The following is a 27,467-nucleotide window of genomic DNA, read 5'->3' on the forward strand; positions in this document are numbered from 1 at the left end:
TTTTATAATAATCATTACGGTACTATTGAAACACAAATTTTAGGCTGCCACACTTGCAAAGTTTCTGTTTCCATTGTATTCCCACTAAATTTCCCAAGTTTAATTTTAGTTTCACGAGTATGGAAGTTGACCAACAAAATATTGTTGAAGTGTTTCCGCATATGCATGGAGTACTATCGGTGAGTTCAAGTTTTTGCTCTTTCCCTTTGTATCTAGCTTGTGTTTGCACGAAGTCATTTGCACAGCATATGTAACACCCTTGTTAGGAGCTGGTGTGCAAGTTTATGCTTTGGTCAAAATATTATGACCTATATATAGATAAGAATTGACCAAAAATATTGGGTGAAGTACCGGTAGCTGTTTTGTGTCTTGAATACTTTACCTTTGCTGAACTATCTTCTAACCCCAATCGAAACCATGATCTAACCCTGAAGGTTAGGGTTACAAACTAGTGAAGTAAATCGAAACTAGTAACGGCATAGACAACTTGAATGCTGTTTGTACACTTCACCCTAGAGGCATTCCACTATAATTCAACAAATCCAAATAACCACTAAGTCTTCAATTTTGATGACTAAAGCATATGTTATAGTATGTGAAAAATGAATCTCGGCAAAAAAAAATTTTGAATATTGGACAAGCGGTTTTTGAGATATCACGTTCTGAATTTTTGTGGCTGTCACTAGGTGGCGCTGTTGATGTGCCCAATGTTTTTTGATTTTAGGGTTATATTTGAGGTAGAAAGTCGGTTGAAGTGTCTATTCCAACATTTTTCATGATGCAGAATCGGGGACATGGTGAGTATCGGGAAAGAGAAGGGCGATTGTAGCAAACAACTATTTTTGCACAAATAGGTTGCTCGTAACCGTTCCACTGCATTTTAATGCGCAAAAAGCATACATGACTATTGTAGTTGAAAATATAAATTTATTGCAGGTTTGTAAACATATAATATTATACGGTGTTAATATATACGCGCACTAGTCCAGCACAACATTGAATGCACTAAAGCACGTACGTAGACTACTGTCATTGACACATTATAGTTACGCATGTTACCTAACACTATTAACAGCTACACAGTAATGAAAACGATAACATATCTATTTTCGTACGTTTTGTCAATCAATACAATTGACTTCTTCAAGAAGATACATCAGATTTTTTTTTTTTGTCGTATCCAAGCTTACGCCCGGTGGTTGAAGATTTAGATTAAGCGGACGGGAAGGCAAGGAAGCCAATCTTCGTGTCCACCTTCAGGCATGCCTTTAAGTGTCCTGCCACAGACACAGCTGCATGCTCTTGAGCGGTGTCGAACCGGCGCCCTCTCGATTGCTGTTCCAGGGTTCTCACCACTCGGCTATGCAGCCGACATATGCAGCCGCATACATCAGATGGTGTAACATGACAGAGCACAATACCATGCAATAGTGACAATCAAGGAAGCAAGTGATAAGATTGATGATACAAGCAATTTGAACAACGTAATTAATGCTTCTAACACCTTGATCAAATCTACCCAAGTCAAATATTCTACAGTGTAATTGTCTACTTTATATCGCCATTTAGATTACACTAACTTATGTTTCGTAATATAGACAAGTAGACGTAAATATACAACAGCAACTTCACCAATACTCACTTCATACGATTGGTTGTAAATAAATGTGAAGTAAGCATATAATAAACATTACAGTACAATACCAAGCAAGCTTGAAAAAACTGTTCAGGTGTTTGAGAGTAGCAACTCTATTGGCTGTGAGGTATAACAAATAAGAATAAAGTAGCAATAAAAACGTGTAAACAAAACATAACTAACTTTTGTGTGTGCCTTTTTAAAGTAAGTTTTCGAACCTTTTGATTAGTCACCATTGTGGAAGGTGCAATCTCCGGGGCATTAAATCGTTTCAGTTCATTTTTAGCGAAACAGTTAAATGCAGTGCACACAATTAAGTTAAAGTCGGAATGTCCATTACCACACTTTTGCTGAACTAAATCGCCAATACCACGAGACTCTTCGACATTCAAGATTGAAGAAGTAAAAATAAAACGCTAATTCAACAAACTAAACAGTTTAGACTTAGCCAAGTCATCACACATTATAGCAGTGTAATATTGAACAGCCAGCGCTGTCACTGCAAAGCAGTATTCTGTGGGAGCGGATAAACCACCACGGTCAGCTATTTCAAAAAGATGTGCACGATAATGTGGTACCGACTCAAGGAGACTCGGCCCATCAACATTTTTTACCAATAACATCTTACAAGCACTCGAGAGATACTGTGGCCAAAGTATCCGCTCACAAAATACGTCACATTAGCATCAGCATCGGAGAGGTCATTCACATTAACCGCAGAAAAAAAAAAAAGTAAACCGTCAAACATCTGTAAACGGAACAGTTGACATCGAAACGTCAAAGCCGAGTGGAAAAGCATCAAGGGTTGTGAGGTTGCCTACTGCAAGAAGATCATGTTGCTGCAACAAACTAAAAGTGCAAATTTTTTTTCAGCTTCCAGAACTTGTTTTAGAAACATGAAAAAATTACCACCATTGGCTTGCTGATACCACCCAAACCGTCCTTCTATTGAATTGGACAAAAATTTTCCAGTGAGAACATAGGTGAAATGATGGTTGGTTATCAATGTTGCGCCAACTCTGGAACAGCACCCATGGTCTAAATGCATGCAGTAAATGTCTGTGAAGTGAGCCCAGAAAGGTTTCTTTTTTCCAAAGTATAAATAGATCTCTAGCTTTTCCCAAGAAGGTCAAACTCGGTTGTTGTTTGGTTCCATCAGCTTCAATTGGAGAACACATCTCATCTCTTTATCGAAAAGCTGAAAAAATGCAGTGCACATTAGTAATTTCTGAGTAGTGTACTACTGTACACCCAACCCATTGGTACACAACATACAATTTAGACCTACTATCCTTGCCAGAACGAACCTTTTTTGCCTCGAATCAAAGTCAGAAGACGGTGAATAAATGAGAAAAAAACTTATTTGCTGGGCCGTAATAAGTACTGTTGTCACCAGGGTTGAGAAAAACCCGTTTTTTTTTTTAAAAGCCCAACCCGCCCGGGTTTTTAAAAAAAAACGGGTTTTTTTGTTTTTTATTTAAAAAGATGCAAAAAAGGTAGATTCAGGCTTATTTCACCTCAAAACTACTTTTTACCAATGAAGTGCCTTTCACTCACAGTACATGCTTGCATAACTCAATAAAATAATGTACTAGGACTGTTGTTGCTTGAATGTTGCATCATCCATTAATTTCAAGATCAAGTTGGATGGTGTATCACCCACTGATTTCTATACCAAGTTGATGCTACCTTAGTAGAAATCACATTATTGCATCATTTGCTTTAGATTTGGAGGCAAGGAGCATTGATGCCATCATGTTTAAATATTTTTTTATCATTTATATATAAGTTATATATATTTATATATATATATAATTTTATCATTTATATACAGTAGAATAGTACTTTCACCAGTTTAACTATAAGGCCTTCTTGCATAAATGAGTTTTAGTGTAGTATACACAAAGTGGCATTATTTGATTTTTGTGAACTGTATCATACAATATCCACTGCGCTTTCAGTTTATTCTTGGAAATTTACTTCACAATCACATCCTTAAGTCATAATTTAAAGTTTGTTTTAAGTGCCTTCTAATGTTTTTGTTCAATTTTTTAATTTTCTAATAAAATCTGGACAAATATGATGCTCTGGGTTTTTTTTGGGTTTTTTTGGGTCGGGTAAAATACCGACAACCCTGGTTGTCACTCTACACAATTTCAACCTAATTAAATAAATTTAACAACCAAACTAAAGCCATTCTTTTGATCTTATTCTTACCTTTTGTAGGTGTTGTAACAGACATGATTTTCCACACATTGCAATTAAATTTATGAAACAAGCATCTTGCTCATCTTCTTTTCAATTCTTCATCTTTCGGAAATCAGAACATTGGTACTTTTACTACAGTCTTGCAAGACTTGTACCACTTTTACAGCTTGTTACACAACACACAAACCCCATTTCACAAATATAGATTATTAAAGCATTGAATTTATCACAATAAAACCTAAATGAAAGATCAGATTAAAACCTTGGATTGCTACTAAAATTTAACATATGTATACTTTTGTTTATAAATAACTATCTGGACTACTAGCAAGCTAGCCCTTTAGTTAGCCTATACTGATGTACGGTACTTCATATTATAGCATAGGCCTACAGCTATATCCGTACAGAGCCACTTTAGGGGGTAAAAATGTGTGCAATTTTAATGAAAGTGCCCAAATACCAAAACAGCCATCGACTGAGTTTAAGAATATATAGGCCTAGCGCATATTATAACTACAGCTACTGTGAAACTGGCCAACTCTGCACTTTACGTTCACTCTGTCTGTTATGCAATAGACTACTAAGACCTTCGTCCTTTAGAATAAAAAAATAACTATGGTCAGGTCAGTATGATATTAACAAAGTATCATATTGTATTAGCTAGTATTAAGCTAACAAAGTATATATTCAAAACTGATGAGCAGAGCTGCATGTCAATTTTCTCTAAAACAAGGTCTTTCCATAATATATACATATTTCTTATTCCTAAACTGAAGAAATGTTTCTGTTTCATAAAGGAGTGATTGAAAGTTTTTAACATTTTTAATCAAGTAAACAATTCTTCAGGTGGACATGAAGTAGCAAAAAGTGTAGGCCTATTCAGTATGTTTACAGGTTTTTGCAATTTCTATTTTGGGCAGATGCACAAAGGTTTACAAATGATTTTATGTCTGTGGGTACAAATATTGCTATCCTGTTGTGGAGTTGTAGCCTACAAACAACAAATTAACATAGCCTACTTTATCAGATTGTGCTAGTTTTGTAGTTTCCCAAACATTGCTTAATTACATACATTTTTGCCAAAATTAGTGACTTTGTTGATGATAGAGCCCTGGGCATTGGGCAACTGCTTCACCTGCCTATGGCCTAGCACAACTTAATATGCACAAAGCTGCATTGGATTAGTCAATGATACTAGTCAGTGTATGGATGGTGTGATGTATTGAAATCAACCCATACTCTTACTTACTACTAGCTCTTGTTCTGACAAATTAACTCTTGAAAGCTCTCACTACAATGACAAGGTTACATATCCAATGTACCGTAGGCCCACAAACTAATCATTTGTATAAAAAGTACCCTCAGACCTCAGTCATGTTTTTAATACAAAAAAGAAACCTTAATAATCTCAGAACTGCCTGTTTTGTTTCTTATTATTCCACTTTGCACATAAAACAACACTGATCACACAAATTTACTTCAATGGACATTACAAAATACCGTAATGTTTTATAAACCTAGTCTAAATCCACTTGTAAAGTAAATAAATCAATAGCTTTTTTTCCTTGGTCTGAACCTTAAAACATTCGACCAGGCTAACACACACAATAGTATTTCAATAAGATTTGATTTATGTTATGGAACCAGTTTTCTTCCATTAGGAATCGTCAGCATAACTGAGTCGAAATAAAAATTAGCCTACATCAATAGATGTCAGCACAACTGAGTCAAAATAAGAATTAGCCTACAATATCAATAGATGTCAGCACAACTGGACCAAAAACAAACGAAAAATTACAAATTAATTAAATAAATAAAAATGTTCATGACCTCCAATCCTTCATATTCATTTGTTTATTTCTGCCTTTTCTTCTCTTCATAGTTTTAGCAAAACGCAACTATCGAATATTATAATTTCAATTTGACCTAGCTTGAGCAAGTATAATGGCAAACACTTGAAAATTCAAATAAAATTTACTAAGCAGAGGATTATAGAAATACTACGTCGGTGAAATCTAGAATAAATGCTTCTATTACATCATCATGCTAAACTTGCAATTGTGCAAAAATTTAAAGCAATCAATGCGGCAGAATAGGTGACAAGGTTTGGAAAAACTAGAAAAACCATATCTATGATCAAAAATTAAATGAATTAAATCTTAAATAAATTAAAAAAATTAAATAAATTAAATGTTATTGAAATACTATTGTGTGTGTTAGCCTGGTCAAATGTTTTAAGGTTCAGACCAAGGAAAAAAAGCTATTGATTTATTTTCTTAGTGATATTGCTTTCTGTATTAGGTAGATCGCCCATTTGAGGAAGTGTCATAGTACCAGATCACCTTTTTCAGTTGGTTTTCCCATTTTTGATCATAGATATGGTTTTTCTAGTTTTTCCAAACCTTGTCACCTATTCTGCCGCATTGATTGCTTTCAATTTTTGCACAATTGCAAAATTTCAAAACGCGATATCTCAAAAACCGCTTGTCCGATTTTCAAAAATTTTTTTTTGCCCAAGTTCAAATTTTTAAAAGAACAAAATGTATCAAAACCAACACCTTTTGAAACCTAGTGGTTACATTTCTTTCTAATATTTGTTGAATTATAATGGAATGCCTCCCTATATATCTCGGTCGATTCCAATCTTTGGGTGGAGACTTGTACAACAGCTCCCTTGTTATTATTTACCATATTGCTGCTGTTTAAGACCCCAAACTTTTTTAACACCAAGCCAAAATAGTGATTGCAGGGCTTGTAGGTTGTATGTGAATGCACTTATACTAAATGCTATTCTTGCTTCAATGTTTCGATTGGAGTGTTCACTGTTCAGTCAATGGCGTTTGAAAAAAGGCGCTGCTATATAAACGATTGACTTGCTTTGCAGAGTATTTTCATTTAGCTCGTCTACTCTCAGACAACTGTATCATGCTGATGTGACTCACAATGATTTTTTTGTAGACCAGTGTAATTAATTTAATCTTAAAGATTCTAAACAGCCTTTTGATTTGTTGTTTCAGGAGCTATCAGCTATGTATCAGCCGTATGTGAAAAAATTATTTGATGACGATATCAACGTTGTTATAGAGGGATTGAAACAAATAAAAAACTTTGTCATTGGCAACAACAAGCAGAAGACAAACTTTATAGTGTTAGGTGCAGTTCCCAGGTATTTCTAAGTGGAGATATTAATAGATTATATGAGGGTGCATCATTTCCCCTTCATTTTGGAAATTCAACTTGTGCCACTGAGGAATGGCGACCATTCCAGGTCAAATTCAACCAAAAAATATGGGGTCACTGGACCACCTCCTCAGCCCTGAATTTGGTTTAGTAAAATCGCTATAACTTAAAAACTAAACAAGATAAAGTTTGGTGCTAAATTTATAGTGTTTGGTGCTAAATTTATTTCAGCTAGGCCTACTAGATTTAGTTCAAATATATATGCAAAGAATCATTCTGATTCAGTCGTTCTAGCAAGCGGACGTATTTTTCTTCTCTGATCAAGCGACCGCATGGTTTGCTAGCTTCTCTAACAGCACGACAGGGAAAACAACTAGAAAGCTACAAGCATTGTGCCATGTCGCAGAAAAGCAGGAAAACTAACACAGAGCAAGGCTCATTTGAAAGTATTGTTAAAATGCTGGAGAATTTTGAGAACAAGTTCACCAAAAAACTTGAAGAAATCGAAAGTAGACTTTCGGAACAGGTTAGGATTCAAATGGAGTCTATAGAGAAACTGAACAGAACTACTACTGCCCTAGAAGTTAGAATTTCCGGCCAAGATTCACAAATTAAAGCGTTAGAAAACTCAAATCAAGCTCTAGAACTCGAACTCAATCAATTTAAAGAAAAAAGTCGAAAAGAAACTTTAGCTAAGGAGCATTACGAAAAACGGCTGAACATCTTAATCCACGGAATCGAAGGAGATAAAGACGAAAAGAAACACCAAACAACAGAAATCGTCAAACAACTTTTAGAAAACACCCTTGATTGTAATAATATTGAACTGCTGGACTGCCACAGACTGGGCTCTAAACAAACTTCAAGTAAGTCTAACCAACGACCAATCATATTCAAAATTTCTAGTGTGTTGGTAAAAGATAAAATCTTTAAGTCACTGAAAGTTCTCAAGAGTTATAATCAACGACATAACTGTAAAATATTCTTCACTGACCATCTTCCGAAACAAATATACATAAAAAAAAAAAAATTGCTCCCACGATTAAAGGAAGCTAAAGAAAATAATGAAAGCTTCAAGTGGGTTACCTCCCCCGGTGATATAAATCTTTATATCAACGGTAAGCTTGTTGATGTTTAGTGTACCTAAGATATGTGTTTAGTGTATATGCAACATTCACTCAATTGCATCCCATAGCAAAATCAGTTTGTGAAACTAAGCAGGTGTGTTTCGCTTTGGTTTTAGAACCCTTCCGGCGCTTGCAAGCACTGATTGTTTCCTTCGGTGCCGTAGGCATTGTTGGATTCCTTCGGTGCTCCGGGCACTAGTTTTCGTTCGGTGTTTGTGGGCACTGGTTGATTCTGTTTTGCTTTAAGTGTAGAAGCAATGAAAATCATTGACATTATGTTTTTAAAATAGTTTCCCTTGAATACTCCGGACATTCATTCAACGGCCTAGTTTTGTAGACACGAATGTGTACTATACTTCTTTATGTTCCATTACCCTGGCATGAATAGCCTATGCATACTTGCCTGCGAACTGTGATTAACTTCTGCTCTCTCTGTGTTGATTTTTGTTAATAGTAACATTTAATTTTTTACAAAACCTTATCATTTGTTTGCTTGTTATTTGTCTAATGTCTTTCACTCATGCATCTGCGTGGATTATTAGTGATGATTCAATGTTTTTTTAGTGCTGAATTGATGTCTGGCTACATCACATTTGGCCTTCCGCGATGCCACGTGATGCTATTCTTTTGCGTGCTCTACATATCTTGAATAAACCCTGCGTGCTGATTACCGCGTCAAACTGTGCTGATCCACATATCTCGTAATTAACTGTACCAATAATGACATTTCAGAGACCCATGTGTCCTCGAGTCAGGCTGCTGCTCTTGATTCAGACGCAGAAAATGCGTTCTACCTATGCGATTCTCTTAATCGGTCACTAACTCGCAACTTCAATAACTGCGAATACCACAACATCAACTCTCCTACTTTTGAGACAATTCGTAGTGCATCATTATTTGTTATTCATGTAAATATCAGGTCATTACAAAAAAATTTTGACTCTTTGTACGATTTTCTTGCTAACTTCGACAAACTTCCTGATGTTATTTGCATAACTGAAACTCGTATTAAAGTCACTCCTCTGTCAAATATTACTCTACCTGGGTACGAGTATAAATACGTTAACTCCATTACTTCTGCAGGTGGAGTTTTGATTTACGCATTAGAAAAATATAATATCACACCCCTGAAACCTTTTGAAGTGCCTTGTGTTGACTGTGAAAGCTTATTTGTTAATATAAGTAACACCACAACAAGCGCTAACATGAAAATTGGCGTAGTATACCGTCACCCAAACACCAATATCCAACGTTTTGTTGATGCTCTGGACAGTGTGCTAAGTAACTTAAACAAAATGAATCAAACCTACTATATATTAGGTGATTTCAATATCAATATTTTAAATGACATTCTCCCTTCGCCGGTCACAAATTATCTAAATATGCTAAACAGCAATGGTACTTGCCCTATAATTACTCAGCCAACAAGAGTTACTGATAAATCGTCAACACTAATTGATCACATTTTATCGAACGATGTCTCTCATTCCGTATTACCGGGAATAATTAAGTCTGACATCTCTGATCATTACCCTACCTTTTGTATAATTTCCCACGTTGACAACCCGCATCAACACAAACCTCGTTTCTACAGAGACAAGCGTAACCTTGATTCGGGTTCTTTCATTGAGGACTTGAACTCCCAACTAGGCACGTTTCTATTGGGTATTAAATCATTACAACCTCAGGAACTGAATTATAAATATAGCGAACTATTACAGATTTTAAAAAACGCAATTGACAAATACGCTCCACTGAAAAAAATGTCAAGGAAAATGTGCAAGTTAAAAAGGAAGCCGTGGATTACCAGTGGGTTGTTTACTTCAATTAAAAATAAGCAAAAAATGTACCAATCGCACTACCTGAAAGGGAATCAAACAGACAGGCTAGAGTACAAAAAATACGCAAATAAGCTCACCAAATTGAAATACATTTCCAAGCAAAATTATATACATTCGGAAATTGAACTGAACAAATCTTCTCCACGTAAAGTTTGGGAAGTCATTAACTCACTGCTGCCAAATAAACAAAAATCAAAGCAAACAATCAATTCCATTAATATTGATGGAGTGTCATCAAACAAACCCATCGAAATGGCGAACCAATTCAATAAATTCTTCTGCAACGTTGGAAAAGAGATCTCTGACAGCGTTCCGCTTGCCAAAGATAACAACTTCACATCCTACCTTACAAACCACGTTCCTTCTTCTATTTTTCTTGAACCAACGACTGGCGATGAGGTACTCAAAGAAATCCGAGCCCTAAAACCCAACAAAGCAACTGGCTACGATGACATTTCAGCATATTTCATACAGATCGCCTCCGTGATTATTGCCCTGCCCTTCTCAAATCTTATTAACTATTCCTTTCAGTTCGGTATTTTCCCAGATACATTTAAACTTGCCAAAGTTGTACCCGTCTTCAAATCTGGAGACAAACTTGAGGTAAATAATTATAGACCTATCTCCCTTTTATCGTCTTTCGAAAAAATCTTGGAAAAGCTCTTATATAAAAGGGTCTCTTCCTTTCTAGACAAACATTCTGTCCTTGCTCCTACGCAATTTGGATTTCGGTCTGGCTCCTCTACTTCATATGCCGCTATTGATATTATTAGTGCCACCTATGAACACGTAAAAAGCAACCTGTACACAGGTTTGGTTCTCTTGGATCTTAAAAAAGCCTTTGACACGGTATACCATCCCATTCTACTATACAAACTCAACCACTATGGAATCCGAGGTACAGCAAACGAATTATTCTCCTCCTACCTAAAAGACAGAATGCAGTATGTCGCGATTAATGAACAGGAATCTGAACAGAGATGCATAACACACGGTGTACCTCAGGGTTCAACGCTGGGTCCATTGCTGTTTTTATTGTACGTAAACGACTTACCAAACTGCACGTCTTCTGTTCCAAGACTTTTCGCAGACGATACCTGCCTGGTAATTAATGCTCCGAATCCAACCTACTTAGAAAAAGAAATATCGTCTGAATTACTTAACATCAAGAACTGGATTAATGCCAATAAATTAGTTATCAATCCTTCCAAATCAAATGTCATTGTGATCCCTCCTAAAAAATGCAGCTACCCAGAAGATATCAATGTACTTTATAATTGTGCTCAGATCGAACAAGTTAAGTTTGCCAAATACCTTGGCATTATTTTTGACAATGGTCTAAATTTTGAACCTCACATTAATATGCTCCACAAGAAACTTTCTATATCTGTAGGGATATTGTCGAAACTCAAATACATTCTTCCAAACAAAACATTATTACAATTATACTACGCACTGGTACATTCTCATATCGTATATGGGATAACGATTTGGGGTTCATGCTGCAAGACACAAATGAACAAGCTTAGCACCTTACAAAATAAGGCTGTCAGAATAGTAGCAGGTGGCAGGTGGTCTGATCATGTCACACCTTTCTATAAGAAACTTAACATACTCAAGCTTAAAGATTTGTACGAACACGAAATTGCTAAATTCATGTTTAAATTTGATACGGATGTATTGCCTCTGCCTTTCGCACACTACTTTGAAAAAACCAAACTCATGTATAATGCACGTCTTACTAGACACTCTTCCAACGATTGTTACTTTGTCCCACGTTACGCCTCATCCCGACTCCAGCGCAGCATTAAATATGCCGGAGTGAAAGTCTGGAACTCCTTACCAACGAGCTTGCGTAAACTGTCATTTTATTCTTTTAAAAAACAACACAAAAATTCACTCATCGCCAAATACTAGCACGTTTAATTTTGTATTACCTTTATGCTACCGATAGACTACTAAATATACTTCTCTGTGACCATCTTCTAACCCTTGTTCCAATTTTCGTTTTTGAATTATTCTTATCGCAATTTTAGAACTTCTTTTGAATCTGGGGTATCTGCTTGACTCGAAGACCCATGGTCTCTTCGCAGATTCCCGTTGCTGGAAAATTCCTTTTTATTGCTGTATTTATTGTATTATATTTACCTACAACGAAATAAAATCAATCAATCAATCAACTAAGCACGTGAATTTTTTTTAACTTGGACAATTGAAAAATACTATTCAGGTGATTGAGGGAAGCAAATGTGGCATGCCCAAGTTTTCAAGTATGAATATATACTTAGTTGTTGATGCAGTTTGCAGTTGTTTTTGCTTATTATTTTGGTACATGGCAAACTTTCAATTTCGTTATTTGTCCTTGCTTTCTATAGCATTTCTTACACCTTTTTTGTATATATAAAGTATATAGCCTATGCAAAAAAATTTGAAACATTATTTTCTGTATTATACATATTTGAGCTAAATCTAGTAGTTGAAATAAATTTAATACCAAACACTATGTGGTTATCTTGTTCAATTTTTAAGTTATAGCGATTTTACTAAACTGAATTCAGGGGATAAGGAGGTAATGGCAGAGGGGGTCCAGTGACCCCGTATTTTTTGGTTGAATCTGACCTGGAATGGTCGCCAGTTTTCAATGGCACAAGCTGAATTTTCAAAATGAGGGGGAAAATATATATGTGTATTGTGTAAGTGTAATTGTGTATTCTATTGTACATTGTATTATATATTTTTGCATTTTTTTAAGTTTTTTTGTACCTGTACACTACAGTATTACAAACACTATCCGTTTCCTTAATTTCATCTGTAGTGGCATTCTCTCATTGTGACACCTTTTCAAAGCGTTTCTTCAGACTTCACTATAGGTGAATTCTACTGTAGATTACAATCAAAACCAGCTTAATTTTTAAAGCAACTTGCTTCTCTCAATAACGAATTCATGTCTTTTTTAATGTAGAGATTTAAAAACAAAGTTTGTATGCAGCGTTTAACTATTCCACTGCATTGTTTTAACGAGATTTTTTATTTAATTAGTTTAAAAATGTTGTTTAAAAAAAAAAACGCAGTGAGAATATCGTATTTGATTAAGATTGGTCTATTTGCTGCAACAAGAAACTAGTGATGCATCATTGAAAAATCACTGTGCTGTTATACTGGGAAGCCTTGCCAAGGGAATGAATGCCAATGTGAAAAGTCTGCTTGACTATGGATTATTGGATGTGATGCTATATGGTTTGCGCCAATCGGATTTAAGGTTTCAGGGAGTGTAATATTATTTTTGAAAGAATTCTTTTTAGTAGATTTTAAGTCTTGCTGTGGTTTTATATTCTAGAACATAGCCTAGTTTCATTTCCAATGTTTTATCAACTGCATGGAACCGCGGTTAAAGATTTTCTTGTTTTTTTGCTTTTTACTGCTTTTCATCATGTCTATTCTTGAGTATTTTATCAGTTACATAACTATTGTTTCCAACAGGTTTTATGAAGCATGCTTGCGTTGTGTTCGCACCATTGTAACTTCTCCTGAAAATCATGACTTAATCTTTGTGGATGTTTCGATCATTCCTGTGCTGTTAGATTCCATAAATCGCTCGATGTGTACTCAAGAAGCCACTTGTGAAATCCTTATTCACTGTTGCAATGTATGTTTATAACTCAACTTTTATAACACATATGAATTAATGAGCATTAAAGTACCAAACCTGAGAGGTTCCAGAGTAGAATAAGTTTATCAAAAACCAATATAGATTATTACCCAGGTAAATGAAAGGAAACACCTATCAGTCGACCACTGTTATAATAATAATAATAACAATATTTATATAGCGCCACATCCACAGTCAAACTATGCTCCTGGGCGCTGTACATGACAATGGTGATAATTAATACGGTACTTTCAGTCATAATGTTCATTGAAATAGAACGTTTTCAAGCGAGCTTTGAATTCATTTAAATTTTTAGCTTCTTTCACACAAATAGGCAAACAATTCCAGCAACTGGCAGCAACAACTGGGAAGGTACGATTTCCATATTGTGTCTTACATGAAGGGTTGCACAAGAGCAATTGATGCTGAGAACGCAAAGTTCTGGCAGGTTTATAATGAACAAGCAAAGTGTCCAGATAGTTCGGAGCAAAACCATGGAAAACTTTATAAATTAATAGACATATTTTGAAGCGAATACGATACAATACTGGAAGCCAATGCAGGGATTTTCTTGTTTATTTGATTAAACGTATTATTATTTTATTATTATAGTATTATTATTTTTATTATTATTATATAGTATTAGTAATATTTTTTTCTTGTTTGATTCTTATGGGTTACTGCAGAGTACTTTTATTGTGGGTCCACGTCTTTTAGGCACAGACAGTTAGGCGCCGGTCAAATAGGCGCACACTGTGGCGTCCAGGATATTTAGGTGCGGAGCACTGTGGCGCCCATTCATTTAGGTGCTATTCCTAGTAAAATCTGCTGACTGTATGAGCTCAGCTTTGGCAAAACCTAGTCGGGGTTTTGACGGAAAACTAAGTTACTCTTCACTGAAGCCTACCACCAGCTTGAATATAGGCTACAGTATATTTTTTACTGATGTTTATTATTTAGTGTAGTTATTATTTGACTTATATAACTAAAAGTGAACTCAGTCATGTTCTGAAACTGGAATAATTTATCGATAAAGCTTTCGCCGACACAAACCTGCACTAACAACAGATAAATGCCGAACAGCAACACGCCCATTAAAAAAAAACAATATACGTATTTTTCTGTTCAGTATAACATTTTGTGTGAAAAGCATTGGCGGTTTAAGCAGTTTCACTCACCGAAGCCATGACATATTTTTCTGTTTAATGCAACATTTCGTCTGAAAAGCATGGCCGGTTTAAGCAGCTTCACTCACTGAAGCCCTGATTAACAACAAATAAATGCACGCGCATTACGGTAACAAAACAACATATTTTTCTATTTAATATAACATTTTGTGTGAAAAGAATTGCCCTACCTGCCAAGCTGATACAATCTGCAGACTTTACTAGGAATAGCACCTAAATGAACGGGCGCCACAGTGCCCCGCACCTAAATATCCAGACGCTACAGTGTGCGCGCCTATTTGACCAGCGCCTAACTGTCTGCGCCTAAAAGACTTGCTCCCCTTATTGTTACATTGGTGCATTTTGTATACTGTTTTACTGTATTCTATTTTACATAAGCAGTAGCAAGTAGCCACACTTGTCTATGTTATAAATTATCCAAAATTTCACTCACTGTACTGATGAGACTATAAGGTTTGAAACAGTGTGACTGCAGTTAGAATATCATATAGATAGATTTGTGTGTTCAACTGTTCATACCTTTTCGAAATCTCCTAATTTTTTTGTATAGTTTAAAGTAGTGAATTTATTGAGTTCCATTAAGGATCTCCTGACTAAGAAGCGGCAGGCCAGCGATTCTCCATCAAGTATCAGTTCAGTATTTTTTTTTATTAAAAGTGCATGGAGAATCAGCAGAGCTCTATTTATGGCATAATGGCATATGCATTTCGCTCTACTACTGTAGAGCATCATTACTAGTGCCTTATTCAAAGAGATAAGTAGTATTGAAGTTAAATTTTTTTGCCATAAATTTATACAAATTTGCGACAGAACGTTTGGATTTTTTGCCAATAAACGGAATTGTACAATGCACATTGCACAATGACCGTTTTAATATTATTCAATCAATAAATTACGTTCATAATTTTGTGCCAATCATTATCCTTTAACCACTTGGTTTTCAGTAAGGTTCTTTAAGGGTTTCTGAATTCGAGTTTCACTACGGTTCTGGTTGAGGAGCCTTATTTCAATAAGCGGCATCTAGTGGATGGAATAGTTCCCCGGCAACAAGACTTCAACAATCGGAAACTTCACTCTGTCAATCTCGGTGACCGGGCCTGTGTCAATGATTCAAAGCCTCTACAACAGAGGCGGGCAACATACGGCCCGCGGGCCGGACCCGGCCCGCGACGGGATTTTAAGCGGCCCGCAGACAGTTTCCGGTCTTAACATGATAATGTGGCCCACGGCCACACTCTGCCGCAATCCCCCACTACTTGCTTCCTACGTCAAATAATAGTGACTGTTAGTTATTCTTTGGTTCTTTGATTTTTTGTTTTCGGTTTTTAGTCAAGTGACAAGCATGTTGTGTTTCGACCTGACAACGGATATATTATGGTTTTTGGAGATAACAGAGAAAGATACAGACCATTCTCAACTCAGAAATTCAGAATGGCTATCAGATCTGGCGTTTTTAGTTGATCTCTTTGAACATAATTATGAATGAATTGAACGCCAGACTTCAAGGGAAGGGCACTTTTACTCACGAAATGTACTCAACAGTGAAGGCATTCAGGGTGAAGCTAAAACTGTTTTCTCGCCTGCTTAATCAGAATATCACAACACACTTTCCAACACTCGAAACTATGGTACCCCAGATGATGACAATTGAGAAGTACACCAATATGATATCTGCACCAGACAATAAATTTGGTCGTCGTTTTGAGGACTTCCAGAAACTTTCTGCTGAGTTTGATCTCTTGTCATCACCCATTACAACTGACTTTGAAAAGGTGCCGGATGCTCTACAGCTGGAATTAATTGATTTGCAATGTGACTCACCCCTGAAAGAGATATTCCAATCTAAAAGCATTGACAAATTTTATGCGTCACTGAATGAGTCCAAGTTTACCAAACTGAGAAAGATGGCCATGAAACTATTGTTCTGTTCGGGTCTACATACATTTGCGAGCAAACACTTTCGATCATGAACATTAACAAGACAAAGCTGCGACCCAATTTCACTGATGTTCATGATGTGCAGTCTTTACTGAGGTTTCTACATCCGACATGCAGCCAGAATTCAAAGAACTTGTTGACAACTTTGATCGACCACAAATGTTTCATTGACTTCAGCAGCTATTGAAGTAGGCCTACATTACGTTAATTGTTAATAAATTCTTTAATACTGTTTTTGGTCTCTATGCTTTAAACTTAAAGTTTACATTACATTAAATACAATTTATTCCTTGTCTGGGTAGATGAATACGCGATTAATGTAGCGATTCATGAATCCGGCCCGCCAAGCACTTCATTTTCCCATATCAGGCCCGCCGATTGGAGAAGTTGCCCGCCCCTGCTCTACAAGTATGCGAAACTGCCAGGATTAAGCTCTGCAAGAAGCTTTCCGAGGATAAAGATTCAATCAATCAATAACTTTCTAACAATCCCGTTTTTGGCAAGGAATCCAAACATTTTCCACAGATTTGTTTAGATTTATTGCAATGAAATTTAACGTCAAGATTTTTCCCGTCTTTAAATTAAAGTAGTATTGGTGTTTGTCGCAAAAAAACTTGTCTATTTTTGCACCAAAGTGAACATATGCATTGCAGAATAAAGAACGTCAAGACTTACTGTATGACTTAAATGCCGTCCAAGCTGTATCACGTGTTCTTCTCTCAAACGTTTACCGAGTCAAGACCAAAGCATTACAGGCTATTTCTGTTTTATGCCATAAAAATTTGTTTGTCTGCCGAAGTATTACAACAGGTTTGGGTCATGTCTTTGACAAATGCAATTACTAATTTTATTTTTTGTTACAAAGACCTTTTCATTAACGTAGTGTAGTTTTTTTGTGAGGTTGTGCCGAAGAAAATCCTCTGAAGTTGTTATGATTTTGAAAGAACATGAACACTTGCAAAATTTGTAGTACCGAAACACTAGAGCATCAATTCCGGTGAATGTATCATTGTGCGTACTGGCACAAGTCAAAATTTTATCCATTGTAATGTCATTTACAAGACATTGAATAACAAATACATAAGATTTATGTTTTAAGTGCTAATTTTTATGTTGAGCTTCTGTATTCAGTTGAAGTTGGTGACGAAAAACTGATTCATATTCTTTCCCAATTGCTGTCGCGAGGCCAACTCACGGAAATCCAGGTAAATGCCGCTAAGTGCCTTGCTTACGTTCACCGCAGTGGGATCGAAGATGGTTTGGACAAGCAACTGATCAATAAGAAGGTACACGAGTATTTTATAAAAATATAGAGACAACTACGTGAAGATATAGGCCGAATAAATTGAACAAAGAGAGGAAATGGTTTGTCATTGTTCGAAACTGCAGCAATTTTCGTCTGACTCTCTTCAGGGGCTTGTCGTCAGAATAGGTTTTCTTCTAGCTTGTTCTGACAACAAGCTCTTGAAGAGAGTCAGTCGAAAAGCACCGCACTACTGCTTCGAGTGGGTCTGCTACTATTCGTTGAGTCCGATTCGGTGAGAGCCTTTTCGGTGAGAGCCTTTTTTGGTGAGAGCCCTATTCGGTGATTTTCTTGAAAATTTTTTTGAAAATTTTTGGGTACCGTAGCCTAATTATCATTGCCGCTTTTACATCGTTTTAACGTCGCTAAACGTTGAAATAAGACCCTAAACCCCAACCCCCTAACCCTATAACGGCAATGATAATTAGGCTACGGTACCCAATAATTTTAAAAAAAATTACCGAATAGGGCTCTCACCGAAAAAGGCTCTCACCGAATAGGGAACTCACCGAATCGGACTCACTGAAACGGGCCATTCCGGCTTCGAGTAGTGGCGAACTTTGCCTGTATCTTCATGTAAGACCCTAGTTTTTCATGACAGTTGCTGAAATGTATGTTTATGTAACTTTTTAATTTGGTTAAAGCGTGCGGCATTGTAAGCTTGCGAACGTTGTACGCACTCTTTGTGAGACGATATGCAAACACAACAGTATGCTATTGGAAAGTTCAGTAACATCTGACATACGTGAACTTAATAACACTCAAACAGTGAAAATTTTCCACACACATGTGTTGGCTTTTACATGTTTGCCTAAACTTTTTAGTTCAGTGCATGTCAATGTTGCACATTCTTATACGAGCGTATGTTTCCTGTAATTATACGCGTTAATAATCATATTTTTATTTACATTGGATTGAGTAGAAACTGAATTGAAATGTGCAGTTAGCACAACTGTTTTTTCTGCTTGAAGTCGGTATCCATTGGCCACTATTTAGCCTCCTCAGCAGTTTAATGAGCAGCCGTTTTGGAGCATATAGTACCGCTCGTGGTTGATTTCTCTGCTAATAGTGAAATATTCTGCAAAGTCTCGATCGAATGTAAGACACCCTCACTGAAAACTTTCTTTAAGGTACTACCTTGTTTGATCCGAATGTGTTATTCGTCTCACGATATCGACGAACGAGTTGTCGGAGCAAAAACTGTTGCCTATCTCATTGAAGCCGATCCTGGGCTGCAACGACTCGCTGTAACTTGTGAGCAATTTCCCAAGTTGCTTTCGGAATTCTTTCGCCATCCGACTGTGGTCGATGCAAAAAACATTGCTGACATGCGAAGAGTGAGTTATGTCGGTTGCAATACGATAGCTTTTATGTGTCTATGGATAACATGGCGATTTATATGCTGATGGCTATAGTGCAAACGTATAATGCCAGATTTAATTTATTAAATTCATTTCCCGATTTTAAATGAAGCAGTCAAATCTGACTGAAGAGTGAAAAGCAAAAGTTGAGACATGGGATTTTCAGCCCAGTTTAATGAACACCAACCTGAATATGAGAAAAATTAATGATGTGGCCTTTCAAGGTATTACACCTAAATGAATAATTAGATACGAATGTGTTCAAAAATGGCCTCGGAGTCGAAATAAATTGGACAACTTCAAAGCGTTTATTATGTTGCCTTATCAGACAATTGCAAGACAAAAAATATGATATTTTTTTACCAACAAAAGTGTTTTATAACGGAATGGCCCGTTTCGGTGAGTCCGATTCGGTGAGTCTGATTCGGTGAGTCTGATTCGGTGAGTTTGATTCGGTGAGTCCGATTCGGTGAGTCCGATCCCTTAACGGGGGATTTTTTCAATTTTTTTTTAAATTATCGGGTACCGTAGCCTAATTATCATTGCCGTTTTAGGGTTAGGGGTTTAGGGTTAGAGGTTAGGAACTCACCGAATCAGACTCACCGAATCGGACTCACCGAATAGTAGCAGACCCGTTTTATAAGCACATTGTATGTTGATCTAAAATGTCAAAAGGTATAAACTTCATTTGGTCATAACGGATGTCAAATGCGCTGCTATAAATGCGTGGATTTTGCAGTTCAAGCGAGAGCTGGGTCGTGAAAATGACATGTATGAGGCTGTATTCCTCGCTTATGCTGCTCTACTTGCCGACGACGAAGACATTCGTCGCAGTATTGCCTCAGACGTCTTGGTGGATCGTCTTCTAAAAGGACTTGCCAATTCAAGTGAAAATGTAAGTTTCTTTCAGTTCTTTTTTACTTTTAGTTAAATAGTCAAAATTAAAAGAGTAAATTGGTTTGTTTTGATGTGAAAGCACTTATCACGTTCTAAGATTTTATTGCTTTTTTACTTCGAACTAATTTGAGGGGTGTACAAAAAGGAATGTGCTTAGCAAAAAGAATTTACCGAAGAGATTACGGATACATGTACCAGGTATAGAGAGTGTGTGATAAGTGTGTGATTGCATTGCAAGAAGAAAATTATACACAAAATTGAATTTGAAACGAAGTAAAAATATCGTAGCTTATCCGGGATTAATTGCACTTTAAATCACGTTTTGATTAGAAAATTATATCACTTTTGATAAACATTTTTGGTGTATTTTATAATTAGAATAAACGTAAAATATATAGATATTTCTTTATTCACCGTGCCACACTGTTGATTTGTGTAATTAATGATGCAAGCTGTTGTGCTTTAGCCAATGTGCAAAGTCATTCCTTTTTAAATTGCTTTAACGTACAGTATATATACAAAAAAAAAGATCTTGTTTATGCACTGGATAGTTAGTAAAATTTGCTACAACAGGTACGAATCAGTGCTTTGCAAGTTTTGCTCAGTCTGTCACGTTCAATTCAAGTTGTCAGAACAATTTTTGAAGACTTAGAAGTCTGGAAACCTATTGTAAAGGTTAGTGTCTGACTTAGTCTTCGCGGGAAGCGCTTTTTTTTTAAAGATTAGTCATGTTGATTGCAATATATTTATCACTGATAGCCAAAAACTTTAACTAACTCTTTAAAACGTATGTTATGAGATGTGCGGTAAAGTGATTTGCAGTGAGTAAAATCGACAAATATTCAATTTATACCAAAACTGTTTTCAGTTGTTTAAGTTTTCTCTTTAACTGTAATGTTATTCGCCAGTTTTACTGTAATTGTATTATTGTTTCAGCATCAGTTTACTAAATCTATGATTGGGTTTAGATTGTGCGAAGCAAAAACGGAAATGCATCTGAGAGAGAGAAAGTCGCAGCCAGTGCTGTGATATGCAATTTGTTAATTGAATTTTGCCCTTGCAAGCCAAAGCTCCTTACTGGCAACTTTTTGAGCATAGTCAAATCATGGTGTGAAGATTCTTGCATCAATTTGAAACGAAATGCAATTTGGGGTCTTCTAAACGTGACATTTCAGGTACTGTCATATCCCTTTAAACTGAATCAAAAGTGTTTGAGACTTTATGCATAAACAGACATGACTCAGCAACAACACTACATTTAACATTAAAAAACAAAACAGAAAAACAACAAGTGAGCGATTTTCATATTTTTCTTATTGGCTTGAAAAGGGCTGTATGCCGAAAACGTCCGCTTATTGTTTTTTTTTTATATAACGTTAAATGTAGTGTTGTTGCCGACTTATGTCTGTTTATGGTTTAAAAAAGTTCCCTCTCTACTTAAATTGTACTTTAAGCATTGAGTTTTAAAAGACGTTTAAACAGTTATTATTTTGATTCTGTATACATTTATATGTTTGGTTCTCTCATAACTAAGGCGTGTTATTGGAAAAGATGTTTCAAAAGCAGTGCACGTGCAGTGTAGTTTTTTATCAGGACTATTCCTGTAACAGTTCAAGCTCGTTAGCTCAGTGGTTACGCTCCCGGCTCAAGATCACGCGGCGCTGGTTCGGCTCTCGGGGTGTGCGCTTGAGCAGCGCATTTCAGGACTGCTCTCCATTCACTGGATGCAGCTGAATAGTGAATGGTGAATGGAATAATTTCCCGGCAAGAACACTTCAACAATCGAAAAACTTCACTCAGCCAGTCTCGGTAACCGGCCCTGCGTCAAGAGCCTCTACAGAGGCTACAAGTGTGTGAAACTACCAGGAATAACCCATTAAGGCCTTGTCAGTCCGAGGATAAAGATTACAAAACCAAACCAAACACATTTTGTTCGATCAAAGTAGTTATCTCGGTTTTCATTTTATCCTTATTTTCACCGTTATACACTGTCACTTATTCTTCTACATACATTCATATACATTATAATCGACATTCATTTATTTTTTAAATTTCACTGTATCAAACTCACGAATTTTACCAAAATATATACTGCACTTTAACGCTATTTGAATGTTAGCTTGCGTTATAGTGATGACATCACTCTGGATGGATGTTTTGTTGACAATCTTACTTCTAGGCCGACATGGATTTGAAAACCGAAGTGATGAAACTATTGACACCCGATCTACTGTTCATGTTGGTAACCAGCACAGACTACGAGGTGGTGGTAAAAACTTTTGGTATTCTCAGCAACGTTCTTTCCCCGTCAGAGGTAGGTAGTTCAAAGACGTATTTTGATTTTAGCAACACGGAAAAGTGTATTTTGTTTCAGTGTTGCAGGGCTTGCTCGGTAAGTATTATTGTTACTCAACACGAGGTATTTGCTGTTACTCCTGTAACACATTGCTTAAGAACTAATTCTCAGCAACGTTCTTTCCCCGTCAGAGGTAGGTAGTTTAAAGACGTATTTTGATTTTAGCAACACGAAAAAATGTATCTTGTTTCAATGTTGCACGGCTTGCTCGATGAGTTCTCTATGAAGACATGAATCAACACATAGCTTAAGCCAGGGGTTCTTAACCTTTTTTGTCTCGTTTACCCCTTGCCGAATGAAAAAAGCAAAATTTACCCCCACCGTTTTGGTGGCCCTTTGTGATGTCATTGTGTCCAGTCAACCATGCGAAGAAATGCAAAACATCATTTTTTTGTCTGGATTTACATTGGCAAATATCAAAAACAAGCTGTTTATTTGCCGAAGACACGATTGTTCTTGACGGGGTCCTGTGAAAAATAATGTCTACTCAAATGATTTTTGTGCTTGCTTTTCACGAACACTTTTGGAGATTCTTGGAACAGTCGTTGAAAGAGCTACTCGCATGTCGTCTTTGGGAACAAAGCGAGATCGATGTTTTGTTTTAATAGTTAACAATGAAGAGAACCCTGCTTCACACAGATAAGTAGTTGGAAAAGGTATAACAACTTCAAATGTACGCTTAGTCAGCGTAGGAAACTCTTTGACTAATTCACACCAAAACTTGGAAAAGTCACCATTGCACGATAAGAATTTGAAACAAAGCGTTGTTGAACATTGAAGATCAATCAATTCATCTTTGCAAAGATCATCGTCAGCAATACTTTCTAACTTGGCTTCGAAGGGATGAGTTATCCAAAGAGCAGTAGCCTACTGTTAAAACTTTCACCTTCGAAGTAACCGTCAAACTAAAGTTCTTTTTAAGGCGGCAAGGTGCCGGCATATTTCGACTTCGAGGTCAGAAATCTCGTTGCGACTTCTATTGACTTTTTAATCATCAAATGTTGGAGAATTTGCGTAAATTCCTTTTTGAACTCTTCTACTCCACAGATCTAATTTTGTCTGAAAGCCTGAATTTTATTATGTACATCTATAATGGTAACACTTGTTCCTTGCATTTGCATATTGCGCTGGTTCAAACTTGAAAAAATGCCTGTCAAGTAAGCCAATGCACCAATAAATTTGTTGTCGCCAAAGTGCTTACTCAACGGGGATTTGCGTTCTCGAAGAAAAACTTCAATTTCACCATGTAGTTCGAAAACTCGAGACAAAACAAGACCCCTATAGAGAGACACCGAACTTCGGTGTGGTAAAGGAGAACAGAGTGTTCTGTCTGACCCCATCTGCTCACAAACCACTTTGAAAAGACGATGATTAAGAGCACGTGCCCTGATAAAATTCACACATTCAACCACATGCTTCAATACTGCTTTCAAATATTCTGGAAGGGTTTTACTTGCCAGTGCATGTTGATGAAGGGCACAGTAAGTAGAAATGGTGTTCGGTGCGCGTTCTTTCACCAGAGTTGTGAAGCCAGACTTAGCATCGAGCATAGATGGGGCACCGTCTGTGCAAAGTGAACCCACATTATTCCAGGATATATTATTTTGTTAAAAGAAATTATCAATTTTTTCCAATTTGCCAGTATCCATTTTTCCAAAAATGTAGCACACATACGCTGCTGAAATGAAACTGGTAGTCTACTTGCGTGGAGATAAAAGAAAAAGACGAAAACTTACATTAAGCATTAATTTTGAATCAAAATCGAGTGCAACACTACCAGTTTTTTAATAACTAAAAAAATGAAGTTTGCTTTAATTTATGATTCAGTAAATTTACCCCCTCAGTAGGTGAAATTTACCCCCAGGGGGTAAATTTACCCCCGGTTAAGAACCCCTGGCTTAAGCACTGATTGAAATTCTTAGGTTAAGTTTCAATTTTCAAATATTAATTTCCGGACTGTTAAAATTATGTTACGCGTGTGTGCCAGAAAGATTTTGTAACCTAGTTTAAAATTCTGTAAAAATTATTGGCATGTAAAATAAAGAAGTTATGTCAATAAAAGTCTTTTTTTCGTAGCATGCGGATGCGATAATGTCCATGTATGGTGACACCATCATGCAAGTATGTACCATAGCAATCGAATCAACATCCCTTCCCGTTTCTTCACCCTGCACCAACCTAAAGTTCAAAAGCGTTACTTCCGGCGTCCACTTTCATGCACTATACGTATTGCGCGGTGTGGCTGCCGGTGACAGCGTCAAGACAGTTGGAAAGTATCTCCACAGTAACGACAACTTCCTGCGAAAGCTGGTGCACTTTCTTTGCCAACCTGACATCGAGGTATTTGCTGTTTTTCATGACTTCCTTCTTTCAATTTTGAGCGAAGGTTTTGACTGCATATCCGACAATCGGATTACTTCATGTTTTGAAATTAAAAAGAGAAATTTCCCATTAACAGTTAAAGTGCTACTTACACAAACATTATTTGACGTTTCAGCGTTCTGTAGTGATTTTTCTTGAAAGAAGGGCTATTTTGAGAAATGTGCAATTGAAAAAAATGTTTGCGATAAGAACTTCTTTACAAGCGATATCTGTTGCTAGTTTTTTGAAAGGATAAAACAAAACAAAGTTACCAGGCACTCAAGTGAACTTTCATTGTTCAACAACTTGGCTGCCTGCGAAAACAGCATTTTAAAATGGGTGGAGCCACAATTTTATAAAAACCTGACACCTGTGAGAAAAAAAACCTAACCTCAAAGACCTGAAATATACGAGAAATTTACTACAAAAACGGTATAATTGCTTTGCATTTTCAATGTATGTCGTCTTTATGCAGTTACACAAGGTCGTTGTAGCCATTCTTCGTATCCTCTGTTGTGGAGACGATCAAAGCACGTCGGAACGACGTGAAAAATTCAAGAAGTTTGGAGCGATTGAGGCTCTTCAGAATATATCCTTGCAGAACGAAGGAAAGACGTCCGTTATGCTAGACAGGTGCAGATATTTAATGTATTGTTGTCGTACTGATTTAATTTTGTCTCTCAGTGATGGTGATGATATTTCAAAGGTTCGAAAACTTTGTTGTTTGTCGTATCCAGGCTTACACCTGGTGATTGAAGAGCTAGATTAAGTGAACGGGAAGGCAAGGAAGCCAATCTTCGTGGCCACCCTCAGGCATGCCTTTAGGTGTCTTACCAAAGACACAGCCGCATGCTCTTGAACGGTATCGAACCGGCGCCCTTTCGATTGCCGTTCCTGGGCTCTCACTTCTAACAAGCCAGACCAGCGTCTGATTATAGGTGTGAACGTTACACAATGCAGTTATCATCGCATGAAAGCATTGAACAACGCTGTAATAATACCACAATCGTTTAAACTTAGCGACTTTCCCATACTGTTCTTTGTGGTTGAAAATGTATGTTGGTATATGATAACAAGACGTTAGTTTCTGGTTGAAGAAAACATTTTTCTGTTCTATAACTTGTTATCCGCAACTCGCATGCTTATATTTCAGGACGAAGATTATTCTAAACCATCTTGGACAGACAACTGACATGCAATGAAGTTTCATATATTTGGACACTCCAATTCGTCTTACGATCGGAGATGACGATTGATGGACAGTAGCGTTGACAAGGGGTTCAGGGAGAAATTTTGGACCCGGGCTCGGGATAATTTTAGGGGCCCGTTGCCAGGGGCGTTGACAGGGGGGTCTAGGTGGTACTTTTGGACCCGGGCCCGGGATGATTTTAGGGGCCCGTAACCAGGGGCGTTGACAGGGGGGTCTAGGTGGTACTTTTGGACCCGGGCCCGGGATGATTTTAGAGGCCCGTAACCTTTCCAAGAGTCCTGTAACCTGACGCAGACGATCTTGATTTGGGGCACGAGGATCTCATTGGTACCGGGCTCAAATTATCTTCTCAACGGACCTGTTAATGGAGCTGCTTCTGATGCAGCATTTCGTCATTTTGTGCCGAGCAGTAGACTGTTTATTATTTTATTGATATTAAGGAACATGACCTAGAATTTTGTGTATGCACTTGTTTTGTTGTAATTCATTCAATGAGGCGCAGCCTGTGAGGAATGCGTGGAGAGAGACTAAAGCAAATACACTTGTCTGCCGAGTCTTCAATGATCTTTCATAATATATTAGGCTGCATTAAGGTCCGTAAGTAGGATATTTCATGGCTTTTTTCAGTGTGACAAATTGAATGCTTTTACCGGTCCGGTGAATAAACTATTTCATACGCAACCACGATAGTTAACACAACAAAACTTAAACCTGCGTATTGCTTTGTTGTATGAAAACGACAATGTTGAATAATACAATTATGTAGAACTCGGTTAATCCGGATTCAATTTGACCGGCGATTCCATCCGGATTTGGCGAAGATCCGGATTAACCGATGACGATTCTATCAAGCCTGACTCATTTGCACTTCCAATTTCATCCGGATTAGGCGAAGATCCGGATTAACCGAGTTCTACTGTATATTCAATTATTCATCCTTCTTTATGCAAACCAAGATTGTCAGAGGCCTTTGACACGCGGGCAGTTCGGATTATCAAATCTGGCCCGCCTGGGAAAAAGTGTGGACTCCCCTGGCCTAAGCAGTGCTTGGTCAACTTTGGCAGTGTACGCTTGTGTAACGCGAACGCCTTGTAAGGACTGCTTTACATTCAGACCATAGTGAATGTGAAGATAGTGAATGAAATAGTTCAAAGGGAAGCCGAATCTTTACTCTGTCAATCTCACAGACCGTGCCTGCTACTGCTACGTCAGT

At 37.0% G+C, this 27,467-nt stretch overlaps 1 protein-coding gene across 2 annotated transcripts; it reads left to right on the forward strand.

The window, feature by feature from the left end:
• LOC145787901 (armadillo repeat-containing protein 8-like) lies at nt 1–26,815 on the forward strand. Of its 2 annotated transcripts, XM_082599742.1 has the most exons (14): nt 1–179; nt 6,862–7,010; nt 13,087–13,251; nt 13,473–13,638; nt 17,420–17,576; nt 17,898–18,052; nt 19,200–19,406; nt 20,170–20,325; nt 20,901–21,002; nt 21,296–21,502; nt 22,507–22,641; nt 24,760–25,023; nt 25,520–25,677; nt 26,198–26,815. In XM_082599742.1, the coding sequence occupies exons 1-14, from the start codon at nt 120–122 to the stop codon at nt 26,244–26,246; spliced, it is 2,130 nt and encodes a 709-aa protein (XP_082455868.1). In that variant the 5' UTR covers nt 1–119; the 3' UTR covers nt 26,247–26,815. The 2 variants fall into 2 exon arrangements, with proteins under 2 accessions (XP_082455868.1, XP_082455874.1); XM_082599748.1 differs by lacking the exon at nt 19,200–19,406.
• Nucleotides 26,816–27,467: the final 652 nt, after the last annotated feature.

This window comes from Aplidium turbinatum, chromosome 2 (genome assembly GCF_918807975.1).
Source record: "Aplidium turbinatum chromosome 2, kaAplTurb1.1, whole genome shotgun sequence".
Lineage (NCBI taxonomy): Eukaryota > Metazoa > Chordata > Ascidiacea > Aplousobranchia > Polyclinidae > Aplidium > Aplidium turbinatum.

What these genes read in the sequence shown, in the direction of transcription:
- LOC145787901 (XM_082599742.1), top strand. Translation starts at nt 120, where the DNA reads ATGGAAGTTGACCAACAAAATATTGTTGAAGTGTTTCCGCATATGCAT. An exon ending in TTGCGCCAATCGGATTTAAG is followed by an intron (nt 13,252 to 13,472) that starts GTTTCAGGGAGT and finishes TGTTTCCAACAG; the next exon opens with GTTTTATGAAGCATGCTTGC. An exon ending in CTGCCGAAGTATTACAACAG is followed by an intron (nt 17,577 to 17,897) that starts GTTTGGGTCATG and finishes TTCTGTATTCAG; the next exon opens with TTGAAGTTGGTGACGAAAAA.